A 15,677-nucleotide genomic window follows, 5' to 3' on the forward strand; every position below is an offset into this window, starting at 1 on the left:
CATGATTTAATAGTGGTTATCAGTCAATTGAAGAAGACCCTCAACCAAGAAGGCCTTCGACTGCAATTGATGACACTCAAAATCGTTGATTTTCCAAATGACCAATGACTGTCAGAGAACTTGCAGAAGAGGTTAGCATTGGATCATGTCATGACTGAAAAATTGAACATGCATCGAGTGAACATATTTGTTGACTGAACAGCAAAAAAGAGTGGATGTAGAGTGGATTTTGTCAGCAACTTCTTGAACAAGCGATGACGATGAAACATTCATGCAAAGGATCATGACAGGAGTCTAAGCTGGGCTTGTGGCTATGAGACAATAGTTCAATCATCATCAAAAGATCTCTTATATGCCAAGAAAGCATGTTAGACTCTATCCAATGAAAGGTGAGTGAAAGGTGGGGTTAAACAGTGAACCGTGCGTACTATCAAGGCAAGAATATATTTGTAAAAAGAGAACAAAGTTGTGACGAGACAACTCATGGTTTTTTTATCACGTGCCCACATCGTGATTATATGCACACAGCTTTGTCAATTCATCAGTTTTGTGCCAAAAATCAGATGATTTGAGACTATTGGTCATATTAAAGCAAATTAGTTATGGGCCGTAAAGGCCATGACCTTCAGTTCAAAGGAAGCTTATCCCAGGCTGCTTCGTGAAAAGTAGAAACACCGCTGGTAAAAGTGAATAGGGAAGGAGAGTACTTAGATAGAAAAAATGCAAAGATAAAAAAAAAAGATAAAAAAGTTAATCTATTTTTTGAACAGACCTCATACATATATAAAATAACCATATATAATATTACTACGCCCTTCAGCCTCCTGGTGCTGGTGAACTTGTCCCTAGGTGATTCCTGAAAAGGATACAAGTTAATTGTTGATACCCAGAAATTTTAGGTGAAAAATCAGAATTTTAAAGGGACTTTCAATTTAACTGTAATAATAATGACCAATAGTTATAATAATTTTTAGATCATGATGTGGAGCATACCCGAGCTTAGGTGAGTGATGGGTAGGGTCAGCACCTGGTTGGATGCTATGAGTTGTTTGTCTTTCTAGCCTTCAGAAAGACTGAGATTGTGGTTCAATGAAGAGGTATATTGACATGACACCTCACCTCTCCTCTCTTTGCAAGTTAGGGATGAGGTTGTCAAGACCAAGCCAGCCACAAATTAACTTGGTATGAAGATTTTGACTGGAAACTTAGCTTTTCAGAGCAGTTAGAGTTGCTGACATAGCCACAAGAGCCATAACCACTGTCAGCTGACTTATGGTGAATGTTGGTGGACTGAAGGCCAGCAGATGGTGACTGCTGATAAGATTTGAGAAACCAGAAGCAGTTCATGGCAATGCATCCACTATCTTGCAAGTCGCTTCTGTGTATCAGAGCCTGGTGCTCTGGTGGTCGCTGGCATTATACCCATTACTTATTTGGCAAGTGTGCACCAGGCAGTATACAGGTGAATATCAGGAGACTATCACCAAGGAAAAATGGACTTGCACGTTCCTAACTTGGCAAGAGTCCTGGGACAACATGAAGAGGTGGAGCACTATGTGACCCAGTTTTTAATGATGTTCGAATGTGTACCATATTGCACTTTCCAGAATTGGAAGCATATGTCACTGGTTCAAGAATATTTTCAATAAATACCTTGTTACTGTGATTAATTATGTTTTTATTATTTATAATTTATAATAGATCTAGTTACTTTATTTGTTCAAGATATTTATAGTATTAGTAACTTTTTTATATTGTTTAGGTAATTATTATTATGTACATTTAAGTTACATTTTATAACAGAATTGAGATCACTTACTCATACATTACATTACTTACCCTTACAATACATTTACTTTTAACTGATTAGATTATGTTAGAGGTAACATATTTGTATGGCTTGCATAAGTAAGAAGAAAGATCTACATAGTTTATCATAAATAAGGAGGACAAGAGAAACAGGTCACAGTTACTTCTGCACTTGTGTATGGGACAACACCGAGCTCAAGTGCTCCATGGTCAGATCAAGGGACAGTAGAGATGGCTCAAAGCACTGAGCCCCCACAACATGGTTGCAAATGTTGTGATCTGAGGAGCTGGGAGAGTGTGACCTGATTTGTTGGGGGGGGGGGGGGCATTGTTTAGGGCCAAGAAGGGCGACCTGGATAGTCCTGAGCCAGATGAAAAGTGGCCTTCTCAGGCTAGGATAGTAGTTAATGTACTGAAGTAATGTGTAAAATGGTAACGCTGGGCTGAGTCCTGGTAGAAAGGTGTAGTTTTAGATAGTAGGCTACTGATGGTGGTTTGATAAGACCACTAGCGGGAGACCAGCATTACACACTTAAATACTTTTTTACCTTCACCCCCCCAAAAAAAATTATAATTGTTTACAATTTATTAATAATTAATAATTAAACTCATCCTTTAATTAATAGTTTGTCTACAGGAAGTGGATGGAGAAAAAGCCACTGGTTTGGTTTATCCATCAAAGGGATGATGAAAGACAGAGATAAGGGATGAAGGTAACGACGGGTTGTATAATGTGTTGTGTAATTTGTACATTTTTTAATATCTTCATAAATAATCATCATCATACTTCATAAAACGTGAGCAAAACCATGATAATTTGACATCTAAATGCAATTAATGTAAAAGTATTGTGAAGTTCAATTCCTAGGCCTTACATCTTAGCATTTCATTTTAATAAACATTTATACTCAATAAGACATGAATTAAATATTTAATTTATTGATAAATCTACATTATGAAGATAACATTTTTCTATTTGAATTTATTATCTATTTAAACAGAAGTAACTCGTCTTAGATTTTCACAAATACTTTTATTCAAATTGTTCACTAGATGTAATGTCTCATCTTTTAGCAATTCATAATCTGATTCAGATGTACACGTTGCAATATATTCTCTGATACTAAAATTATTTTGCTCCAGTTGAGCAAGCTTTCGTTCCAGACTGCTAAGTTGTAGATGCGTTTCATTTTCAGATAGTTCCTTCTGTAACAATTTTAATAATCATTTGTGTAAAACAGAGGTTCTAGAGATACTGCATTAAACATAATTACATTGTTACATAATTATAAACTATTTTGATAAAAAGTAATAAATTAAATCTTTTCAAAAAAAATATGTACAAGTAGAAGAAGAATATGATTTCATTCATTATTATAGTGAGATCAAAAGAACAGATCCAAACGCTTATCAAAAATTTTAATTATTAAAATTAATCTCTTGTTGTTACAAGATCATCATCTCATCTTACAATATCTCTTTATTTTAAGAAACTTGTAACTGAGCACTAGTTAGTAGTGTCTACTAGTATTGAAGTAAAGAACAATTCAGAAGGCCCAAAGTAATCATTATTATTCTAAACTATTTAAATTAGCACATAAAAAAATTACTAGTGTGATAAATGTTTAGAGAGAGAAATTTTTGGCTTTTTATAGCTGCATACTTTTGTACCATCAATCTCTGCATGATATCATGCTTTCCACAGGCTTGCATGTGAAAAAATATGTTACAATCAAAGATATTTTTTGTTTCTTCTAACTCATTTATCCTTTATTCTTTTATTTTATATATTTAACAAATTACTTTACTGTTAACACTGAATTACATAATTGTAAAATAAATAAAAATTGGGAGGACACAAAATACCCATTTTATTTACGGACTTTTTTCCCATTTGATCATGGTCTGTATGGATTATTATAACAATACATAGATTATTAAACCTAACAAAAAGGAGGTTGTTGTAAACACCTATTTTATACCCAAATCTAAAAAAAATTAAGAAAAGTCATGTAACTAATTTTTTTTTAAAATATAAAATTGCAGGTACAACAGCTAAAATATTTTTTATATTAATGTTGATCAAAAGTCAGAAATTTACACCATTTTAAAAGTCTGTTTTTTAGCATAGCAATTAAAAGATTTTCAAATTTTTTTATTATAATAATTAATAATTTTGAATAAATGGTTATTACAAAAGCTGATTTTCCTAGCAGCTAACTTATGTGTGGGGGGATTTTTCATTTTTATGAAATGGGTATATGAATTTAATAATTGTTTTTTTTTTTAACTTTCTTCTTGTTCTTTTTAATGGAAAATGAATATGAAACATTTTGTAAAAGAAAAAAAAAGAATATCATTTGCACTAGAATGCATGAATTTTAGTACTATATTCAAAGTTAAATAAAACATTCTTTATAGTGTGTTTATGGAAAAGAGATATTCATGAGTAGGATTTTTTTCAATCATGAAAAAATATGGATGTTTCATGTGATATCCATAAACTTGTAGTATCCTACAAGTTAGAATACATACGAGATTAGTGGAAGGGACAGGAAAACATCCAATAGTCGACTGAAAACATTTAAAGTCAACTGAAAATCCTTGGCAGTGATTTGAATTGCTCTTTTAGATTTTTTTGTCTTCTCAGTCATTTGACTGGTTTGATGCCAGTTGTTTCATTTTGGTATATGAGGTGTGGCTATTAAATAACAAGACTACTGCTGCTACAGAAGAACTGCGCTTGCGCAAAATTTATATGACTGACAGCTGTGTAGCGTGAAGCCTTCTCTTTCGATTGTTGCCACTCCAGTTTCTATAGACATATTAGTCTGATGTGGCCTTCATTTAGATAACATCTGTTTTTTTGTTTTGCCAAAAAAATTATGTGTTTTATTAGGGCAAAGAATTTTATATTTCATATGAAACTTGAAAAAAAATCGCTACTGAAACTTTCATTAAAAAAGATATATTTCAATGAATGTTTTTTTCATGTGCACAGGTTTTTGAGTTTAAAGGTGGAAAAGCTTTAAGCATTTCCAAGATGGCCGAGAAAAGCTCAAATGAGCAAATCAAAGTTAAAAGTGATGATTGTTTTTTTCAATATTCATGGGATTGGGTACCTTCACTGGGTTTGTAAAGGTCAAACTATTAATCAACATTAATACATTGAGGTCCTTGCTCAACTCCATGAAAAAATAAGAAAAAAATGACCCGAACTGTGGTGGAAGAACAAGTCATGGGTTCTTCATCAGAACAATGCACCAGGTCACACTGCATTGTCTCTCAAGACGTTTCTAGCCAAGTATCACATCCCAGTGTTAGACCATCCACCTTTGACCTGGCACCATGTGACTTTTTTTTTATCTGTTTGCCAAGATCAAATCTACATTAAAAGAAACATGATTTCAGACTGTTGAAGATGTGAAAGAAAAAACGGCACATGTCACAAAAGCTCACAGAAGAAAACTTCCGGCATTGTTCTGAACAATGGAAAATTTGCATAGAGCATTGCAGGGATAGTGGAGGGGTATATATTGAAGGAATAACTAAATATATACAAATTTAAAATTATAAACAAAGCGACTACCTTAAGATGTGGTCTATAAGTCTGTCTCTTCTTTTGGCTATATTTTTCCAAATGCTTCTTTCTTCATCAATTTGCTACTACACCTCTTAATTTGTCACTTTATCCACCTGTATAATTTTTATCATTCTCCTACAGCACCACAAAAGCTTCTAATCTTTTCTTCTTGGGTACTCTGATTGTCCAAGTTACACCTCTGTATAAAGCTATGCTCAAAACATATACTTTCAAAAATGATTTCCTGCTGTTTAAATTAATTTTTGATGTAAGCAAATTATATTTCGGCATTTTATATCGCTCTTGCTCCATCCATCTTTAGTAATTCTACTTCCCAAATAACAAAATTCTCCTACCTCCATAATCTTTTCTCGTCCCACTTTTATATTCAGTGGTCCACCTACTCTATTTCTACTACATCTCATTACTTTCATTTTGTTCTTGTTTATTTTCATAAATTAAACAAGTAGTGGTAGTTCTTGTATGATAAAGATAACATCTTTATCTTTTCACCTTGCATTGTTACTCCAGATCTAAACTGTTCTTTAAAATCATTAACTGCTAGTTCTATGTAAAGATTAAAAAGTAACAGGAATAGGGAACATTCTTGTTGGACTACCTTTTTTTATTACTACTTCTTTGTTATACTCTCTGATAATTATTGTTGCAGTATGGTTCCTGTTAATGCTAGCAATTGTTCTTCTATCTCTATACTGTAACCCTAATTTTTTAAAATGCTGGACATTTTATTCCAGTCTATGTTATCTAAGTCTACAAATGCCATGTATGAGGTGTGTGAGAAAAGTAATGAGATTGGTAACACTGTGAGTGATCTGGCAATGCTGTGTCTACTTGTCTATGCTAGACCAGTTTGTTCATCCCTTCGAGTTGCTCAGTATGAGTTTCAACTCCGTTCAGCCAACACATTATTTTTGACAGCACCATCAGTGAAGTTGTGTTTTTGTTGTGTGTTACGAAAATAGAGCATCAGAATTTAGAGCAACGTTGTGCAATCAAGTTTTGTGTTAAAACTTGGGGAATCCATGAGTTGCAATCAAGTTTTGTGTTAAACTTGGGAAATCCGTGAGTGTGACCTTTTGATAAGTTAAAACAGGCCTATGGGGAACTTTGTTTATTAAGAGCTAAATTTTCCGCTGGCACAAATAATTTTTGGCAGGCCGAGAACACGTTGAAAATCAACCTCGCTCAGGGAGACCTTCAACTTCAAAATCTGATGAAAACATTGAGCATGTGAGGGTTCTTGTGAGATCAGACCGCATTTAACAATAAGGATGATGAGTGAACAGTTAAATTCAAACACTTTCACCGTACATCAAATTTTGACAGAAGATTTGGACATGTGAAAGGTTTGTGTGAAATTATAAATTGCCGAAAAACCTCACAACGGAACAGAAGGACAATCGAAGAAACGTGTGTGTTGATCTTCTTGAGAGGATTGACAATAATCAAAAATTTGTCAATCATGTGATCACAGGTGATGAATCTTGGAAATCACAGGATCACAGTACGATCCTGAAACAAAGTGGCAAAGTGAAGAGTGGCACACTCAGTCATCTCCTCTACCGAAAAAATGTCGAATGAGCAAATCAAGATCAAAACCATGCTGATTTGCTTTTTTGACAGTATGGGTGGGTATCATGCATAAAGAATTTGTTCCTCTAGGACAAATGACAACCAAGTGTTTTACAAAGGTGTCCTTGAAAGGCTCAGGAAAAGGAAAAGAGTGATTCGCATGAGACCAGACATTGCAGACAAAAGTAGATGCTTAACATGACAATGCCCTGTGTCACACGGCCATTTCCATCAGGGTATTTTTGACCTCAAAAGGCCTCATTTTGGAACTCTGGAGAACATTCAAAAGACTGTGACCGACCAGTTAAAGCCTTACCAGTTGAAGCCTTCCAGCGCTGCTACCAGGAGTGGGAACAACGACTCTGCCGGTGTATAGCTGCCCAAGATAACTCCTTTGAAGGGATAATGTTGTTGTTTGAAAAAAATAAAAACTTTGGTATGTAAAAAGTCAGTCTCATTATTTTTCTCACATACCTCATATGTTGGTTTGTTTTTCTTTAATCTTCGTTCTCCTATAATCTTGAGTGCTAAAATTGCTTCACTTGTCTCTATACCTTTCCTGAAACCAAACTAGCCTTCTAACATTTCTTCCACTCTCCTCTCAGTCTTCTGTAGAGAATTCTAGTTAAAATTTTTGATGCATGACTAGTTAAGCTAATTGTTCTGTATTCTTTACATTTATCTGCTGCTCCTGCTTTCTTTAGTATCATAACAATAACATTCTTTTTGAAGTTTCATGGAACTTCTCCTTTTTTTTAAATATTTCACACCAGTTTGTATAATCCGTCTGTTGCTTCCTCACCTGCACTGCGCAGTAATTCTGCAGACACCCTGTCTATCCCAGGAGCCTTTCTCCCATTCAAATCATTTAATGCTCTATTAAATTCAGATCTCAGTATATTATCTCCCTTTTCATCCTCTTCGACTTCCTCTTCTTTCTCTATAACACCAGTTTCTAATTCATTTGCTCCGTATAAGTCTTCAATATATTCAACTTTTTCTTTTGTATTATAAATCTCTGAGTACAATCTATAAACACATTATTCGATTTTAAATTACATACCACAAAATTCTTTGTACCAGTTCTTCTTACCAGTAGTCTTTAATCCACTCTTCTTTTGCTAATTTACACTTCCTGTTAATAGTATTTCTTAATTGTCTATAGGTCCTTTTATCTTCATCACTAGCATTCTTAAACTTTCTATGCTCATTAGGTGCAATGCTCATTTATGCTCATCCATCAGCTGCAATATATCCTCTGATATCCAAGGTTTGCCACCAGTTCTCTTTGTTCCGCCTAAGTTTGCTTCTGCTGATTTAAGAATTTCCTTTTTAGCATTCTCCCATTCTGCTTCTGTATTTTCTACCATACTGTTTTTACTCAGACCTCTTGTGATGTCGTCAAAAATCTTTTCCTCCTCTTCCTCAAGCTTCTCTAAATTCCACCAATTCATCTGTCACCTTTTCAAAGGTTTTTAAAATCCAATCTACATATCATCATCACTAAATTATGGTCGTTATCGATGTCACCTCCTTTGCATTTGATGAGTTGATTTCTAAATCTTTGCTCTATCTATCTGATACCTTGCAGTATCGCCCGGCTTTTTCCATATATATATATATATATTCTTCTATTATGATTTTTAAACTGTATGTTGGCAATTATTAAATTATACTTCATGAAAAACTCAATAAGTGGTGCCCTCTTTCATTTCTTTTGCCCAGGTCTTATTCACCCACAATATTTCCTTCCTTGCCTTTTCCGATGTTTGCATTCCAACTATTATTAAACTTTTGTTGCCTTTTATGTGTTTAATTGCTTCATCAATTTCTTTGCATACACGCTCTACCTCATCATTATCATCATCATCGTCATCATGGGCACTTGTAGACATACATATGTTAATTGTTTTCGGCTTAGGTTTTGGTTTTATCCTGCGTATAATGATTCTTTCGCTATCCTTTTTTAAATACTCTACACTCTTTTCCATGTTCTTCTTGTTCATTATGAAACCTATACCTGCCTGTGTGATGGATGTGCCAACAAGTTAGGTGTAGGTGTAATAACTAGAAAGGATTTCAAATACCCTATATTTGGCCACCCATGAGACTTGTTAAATTACAATCTACCAACACATGTGGGTGTTCTCTGCTGGTGCTTTCAAGAGAGATTTAATTTGGCTGTGGAAACAAACAAAAAGAGTGTGTCTATTTCAAAAGTAGCCACAACAGTTACACACAAAATTAAGTGTTTGTATGACAATGCTTCCATCCCAACTGTAATTGAATACAGAGTGGTCTAGCTTATTAATGCTTACTATGAATCTTATTGTAAGCTCAGAAAATCATACAGTCATGACAAAAACAAACCAACATTCAAACTGAGACTTGAATTTAAAAAGAAGGGTTCCACTCTCTTTTTAACATCACTGCATGTCATGCATAAGCTTCAAGCTTATGTGGCAATATAATAAAGCAAATTATTGCTAATGACTGTTCTTGCAAGAGAACTCCAGATGCATGTGTGTGTACAATAAGTATTAACTGCATATGTGACAAAAAAAAATTTCTGCCCTGGAGGTATGATTTATGTACTTGCAGAGAAAATACAGCATTGGGAAAATTGGGTCTTTGGATATGAAAGAAACAAAAAGAATTACTGATAGAAACAAGCAGAAATATTATGAAAGAAAATGATCTGAACTCTAAGACTTATGTAAAAATGATGAATTACACACAACTTCTGATCAAGAATTTGTACCGCAACCTTTAAATTCATAGGGTAAACTGCAGTGGCAGATGAGTTTCATTAAAAACTACAGCTGTAATTAGTGACTATTATGGCGTGTCTGAACATGCAACTGCTGCCCCATTGCTTCAAGTGTATTGCAGGACATGGGGTTGGTTACCGAATCAGATACTTCCTGTGTTGTAGACAAGAGTAAAGTCCGAAGAGAAAAGTTATAGTCGTTAATGGCTTCTATTTCAATGGGAGAAAGGCTAGTACACATTGTTTATTGAAAATGCTGGTGGAAAACATTTTTGCAGAACTTCTATGGAGGAACATTACTCTTTAATCCATGAGCCTGGGTCAATTTACATAGGACACACTTCTCCCTGTATGAGCTCAGCAATTGACATAGCCACAGTATTACTTCCTATCTTTCACTTACTTCCTCTCTTTCACAGAAAATGGCTTATCATTTAAGGAATTAGAAGTGATTGGTTGTGACGGCATTGTTACAAACACTGGTTGGAAAAGTGGTTTAATTTGCCAAATTGAGTTGAATGTGGCAAGACCTCTGCAATGGAATATTTGTCTTCTTCATTTATTCCGCAACCTTTTCCACTACTTAGATGGTATGACAACAGGCCCAATAGGTTATTCAGGACCAGTAATTGAATTTGAACCTAACAAGTGTGCGATTCCTGAAGTAGAAATACAGTTACTGAGCAAAGACCAATTGTATTTACTAGACATCCAGTCGGCACTGTTCTGAAGATTTTTCAATTCGTGACCCTGGCCTATGTCACACTCTAGATGGCTCACTACTGCTAAAAGAGTTTTGCGCCTATATATTAGTGTAAAGAGTTCTTTTGAAAATATGAGGCCAATTGTCAGCTTTATTTTAGTCATATATGCCTATGTGGTTTGCCATTAAGTTAAGCAAGAATTTCACTGACAGTCCAAAACATGTTTATCAGACCATTCAAACAACACAGTATATGCCAAAAGAGCTACTTCAAGTTATACCCCATTACACAACGGAATGCTTACTTTGCCAATCTCGAAAACTTACTTTTGGCAATGGTCATTGATGATAGAAACCACATTCGAGAGCTTGGGTACAGATGAATCTTGAAGGCAAGGCAAGCAACTTCTGAAGGTGATCCTATTAGACCCTTTAAGCCACCAAAGCTAAACTTTAAAGCTACAGACTACACTGAAGTAATGAAATGGGACACTGGTAACCTGACTCATTTCCTTTGTTACAAGCACTGACTAATGAAAAAATAAAACAATATGTAAGCAGAGACTTTAAGCCTGTTATGAATATTGAAAAATTCTCTGTCATATGCAAGCTGTTGAAAGATGTGTTAAACTAGTTCCAGTAAAGTCTGTGGACACAGTGCTAGAGATGGTTTCATCAGAGCAAAATTATTTTTAAGATCAGTCATGCCTAACTTTTTGCACAAATCAGAATAGAAAACCGTAGTGATGGAAAAACTAGTAAATTTTCAAACTACGGAATAAAAGTGAAAAAGTATAGGGAACCAACTATGAAAATTTGTAAATGTTTTAAAATTGTAAATAACACACCCTAATCATTGGATGGTTGATACGGTAGGGTGTGGGTGGAACTCGAAGTGCAGCCATCTCCCCATGGTGAGTTATGGGTCATTTAGTAAAGCAAAATGAGTGAAGAGCTGCACACACAATGTAATTTGAAAAATACCGCAAAATTAATTATTAGAACTCTATTTCATTTAGCTGTGCAACCAAAAAGAATTAAGATAATAGTGTTACTGAAGCAGGTTTATATTCTTAGCACTTTTACAACTGTGTATACAAATATACCACTTTTATATTATTTTAAAATCATATATAAAGTTTGTACGAAGGAGCGCGACAAGATTAAGGCCAATGTAGCACTAGTCACTTTTTAATATGGCTGTGCGACCAGTTATTATTAAAATATGTGGATTATTTTACTATACTTGTTTTCTAAGCAGTAGCACTTTTAGGTATATGAATATAACTAATTTTTCTACTAGAATTGTTACAAAAACGCAATAAAATGTAAAAACTTTGAAATTTCGCTAAAATCACCAATTCAACACATTTTAGATGGCAATGCGCAACCAAAAGATATCATATAAATATAATTTATATCAAGGGATATCATAAATTTCTAATTATAATTTATATGATATATTTAAAAACATACTTTTATGCGATATATGACAGTAGTCATACCATCCTTACATACTTACAAAAGATATTGGAAATTTATGGTTTTTACTGGTTTTTTTAACTTTAATGGCAGTGCGCGACTGGAAGATATGTAAAAAATTAGCATTCCAAAAAAAATTTATTGAACCACCTTACTACCCTATTTCCTTCTTTAAATTTTCTAACCTACCAAACCAACCTTTTTTAGGCTTCTAAACAGGGCACTAGTTTACCTCCACCTCTGGAATATTTTACCAAGGAAGGTTTATCTATCTTTTTTACATTAAAATGCAATCTATATTTTCTTGGAAAAAAAACCACCTGTAGTTTTTGCTTTCAGCTGCACAGTACTCAGAAGATTGAATGATGTTTAGTTTTTCTCACCCTCGCCCTTAACAGCTACTGAAAGAGCTGCCGCCTTCTTTCAGGAATCATAGTCTGACTCTCAACAGATACTACTATGATATGGCTGCACTTTCAGTCTAGCTATTCTGTATGACTGAGCACTCAAGCCCTTTCACCATCAGCAGGTCTCATGATTCATAGAGGAGGCTCTTTTAGATAAGAGCCTGTAATTTTTTTAATGTTCACTATTAATGGACTATTTTAGAAAAACAAATAAATTAATGTTATGAATAATTCGTATCAAATCATATAAATACAACTTATGTTTCCTTAGACCGTAACAAATTAAATAGCATTTGTAATGCTTAATTAGAACACTGTGTTACCTCTAGCTGATTAAATTTGTTTTTAGCACTATTGAGAGCTGTAATTACATCAGGCTGAGATTCTTTCAATTCATCTCTTTCAACAGTTAATATTTTTCTTTTTTCATCAGCTTCATTTCTTAACTTGTCTAAGTCAGATAATGTAATCATTTCTGATTGCATTCGAGACAAATTATTTTTCAGTGTTTCTAGTTCTGATTTAACTTTTGTTTCCATTACTTCCATCTGTTAAAATAATTAAAACAACAGTAATTATTAAAGATAAAATGATCTGAAATGAAATTGATTTTTAAAAAGTTACAACAATGGGTTTACAATAAAAATTGGATAATTCATTTATGTTTGCTCATTCAGTTTAAAATTAAAATTATTAGAATTTTAGAATTCAATTTTTATAATATATATTTGCTATCGTGTAGAACTGACTATTACAAAAGTACAAAAGTCTCTGTAATGTTTTGTTTGCAACTGAGAGTTTCTACTAATTCGTTGAATTAGGACTACCCTTTTCCACAAGTTGATTTACTACTTATATACTTTCAAGTACTATAATTTATTAATGTGATTTAATTACAAGGGCCATTCAAAAAAATTATTTATTCCATCACAGTGAAACTACGCCCTACATTTCAACATAATGGCAACACTTCCTACCAAACTTTTGAATAGCTGAATATCTGTGTCTTTTGAGTAGTATAATATGGTAAGCGTAATATGGAAGGGAAGAGAACCAGGCTGTTTCCTTCTTATTGCGATGGTTTCACTCTTTTCTTGGATATCATAATAGTATGCTATTAATTAAATGTTGTGCTTCCAAATTATCACAATAAATTGTGCCTTTGTAATACCAAAACATCATTAGCATTACTTTACCAGTAAATGCATAAATTGTGAATTTTACCCTGGCTGTTTCCATTCTATACTCTTATGTTTGGGTCCAGCTCAAAATGATGAATCAAAGTTTTATCAAAAGTTATTAAGTGTTCTAAAAAAGCATTACCCTCCGCTAAAACGTATTGTTTAAGTTCCCTATACTTGTGAATTCAGTCTGTCTTTAGACTGTCTCAGAACCCATTTTTCTAACTTTTTATGTCAAGAATTACAGTTCAATTTTAATTTGGCTAATTTTTATTTTGGTGAAAGTAATGTTTTTACAGCATTGTCTCAAAATGCTGTAAAAAAATTACTTCCACTTAACTAATTTCTGATGATTAGTTATGCTTTAAAAATCTTATAAAATTCCAAAATTTTCTCCTGTCAAAGACAAAAGGTAAAGAGACAATACTCTGGCTTCTTTTTCCTTCAATCTGACATGCTTTTTATACAATGAATATTTCAGGAAGATTTGAAATTCTAGGTACTTTTGCTATAATGATCCCTCTATTAAATATGATTCTGTTATTGTGAAGATGTGCAATGAATTAATCTCATCTTATCTAATAATAATCCTTTTTAGGTTGATCGTTTATATCTTTTCCCTTTAAAATAAAATTCTTTTTGTCTTCCTTTAAAATAAAACTTAAAATTGGAATTATCTGGCTGCTCTGAATCCATTGAATTTGGTTCTGTTAAAATTACACCTACTAGTAGCCAGGAGGGCAGTCTTCTGGAGCTCACTGGGCACAACTCTGCTTGCTGGATTACCTTAAGAATTGCTTCAGATCTAGGGCTGCACAGAAAGGCAACTCTTCAAGCTTCTATTGGGTAAAGACAGGTTTCCTACTTCTTCCAAAATAGATATCTACATATTCACACTTGGCTGAGGTATTTGGGGCAAAAAAAATTATTTTATTTGAAATATCTTCCATACTTTCCAGAGCTTTCATTTGGTGACTTTTAAAAGAAAAACAACCTGATAAAGGATTACACATTTTGATGTCATTCAGCTCAACTCAATTCAGTTTGAACTTTCAGATCATGCTTCAGACTAAATCAATTACTTTGTAGATTAGGAATTAGAAAAATTGAGAGAGGCGAGTTGCCATTATAAAGGGGTGGATTGAAGAAATACAATGTCCAAGAGTTTAAATCACAAAAACTGATTCTGTAAAGAGAACAATTAATGGATTTCAATCTTTTACATCAAAGAACAACATTGAGATTAATTATATTTATTTATTGGCTCGTTTTAATAATTATGAAAAAAACTATGGAAAATATTTACAATATTTTACAAAAAAGAAATACAGTTGATAAAACAAATTTGTTAAAATATACCCACAACTAATGTAAACAAGAATAAGGGGTATTCCACAAACAGAAAAATAAATTTAACAAGATGGAAGAAAAGGTGAAAAGCAAATGAAAGTAAAACTTACATGATTTGTAAATAAAATAAATGTACAAATTCATACAAGTATACCACACTAAAGTTGTAATTCAATTTAAATAATTGAGGTAAAAGTATGAGGATGAATAAAAGACTAAATAACTTACAATTAAAACAAAATCCATTATAGATTTTTGAAATTTAAATAGCATATCAATGTAGACCCCATTATTTCCCCTCCAAAAATGGGTTACTCAGCATACACAGTCTAAAAGAATGTACAAACTACAATGTAACATCACGTTTACTCTGATTTGTGTTAGATTACTATTTATGCAGATGGCAAAAAACAACTTCTTATAGTGATTTGACACATTAACAATTTCCATAGCATTAATTTTTCACAACACATATTTAATGAGAATGGATCATGTGTTTCACAGAGGCCAAGCAAGTGCTTGGGGGTTAAATTAATGCAGCTTGCGGGCTGCATCAGCTTGTAATTTCCCAGGATTTCAAAATGGCTATGAAAACAATAGAAAATTATGTGTATTACAATTGTGGAGGTTCTTTTACAATTTTGGAGTAATACCTTTGTTTTTTTTAAATTTATAAACAAATTATTTTTATAAATATATATTTTAATTTTAATGCTTCAAGAATGCATGAAACACTGTGAAAAACCTTCTAGGATTTGAATCAAAAGTAAAAAAAAGTACCTCAGCCTTGAAAGTTTAA

The 15,677-nt window shown here is 33.2% G+C and overlaps 1 protein-coding gene across 1 annotated transcript in view; it reads right to left on the reverse strand.

Moving 5' to 3' along the window:
* Positions 1–2,802: 2,802 nt before the first annotated feature.
* The window catches only part of LOC142320916 (intraflagellar transport protein 74 homolog), a 55,171-nt gene continuing 42,296 nt past the window's right edge, over positions 2,803–15,677 (reverse strand). The window contains exons 8-9 of the mRNA XM_075358898.1: positions 12,671–12,895; positions 2,803–3,015 (exon numbers count right to left, since the gene is read on the reverse strand). Coding sequence (XP_075215013.1) covers positions 2,803–3,015; positions 12,671–12,895 — 438 coding nt within the window. The remainder of the gene's footprint in view (positions 3,016–12,670; positions 12,896–15,677) is intronic.

Source organism: Lycorma delicatula, chromosome 3 (genome assembly GCF_047948215.1).
Source record: "Lycorma delicatula isolate Av1 chromosome 3, ASM4794821v1, whole genome shotgun sequence".
NCBI lineage: Eukaryota > Metazoa > Arthropoda > Insecta > Hemiptera > Fulgoridae > Lycorma > Lycorma delicatula.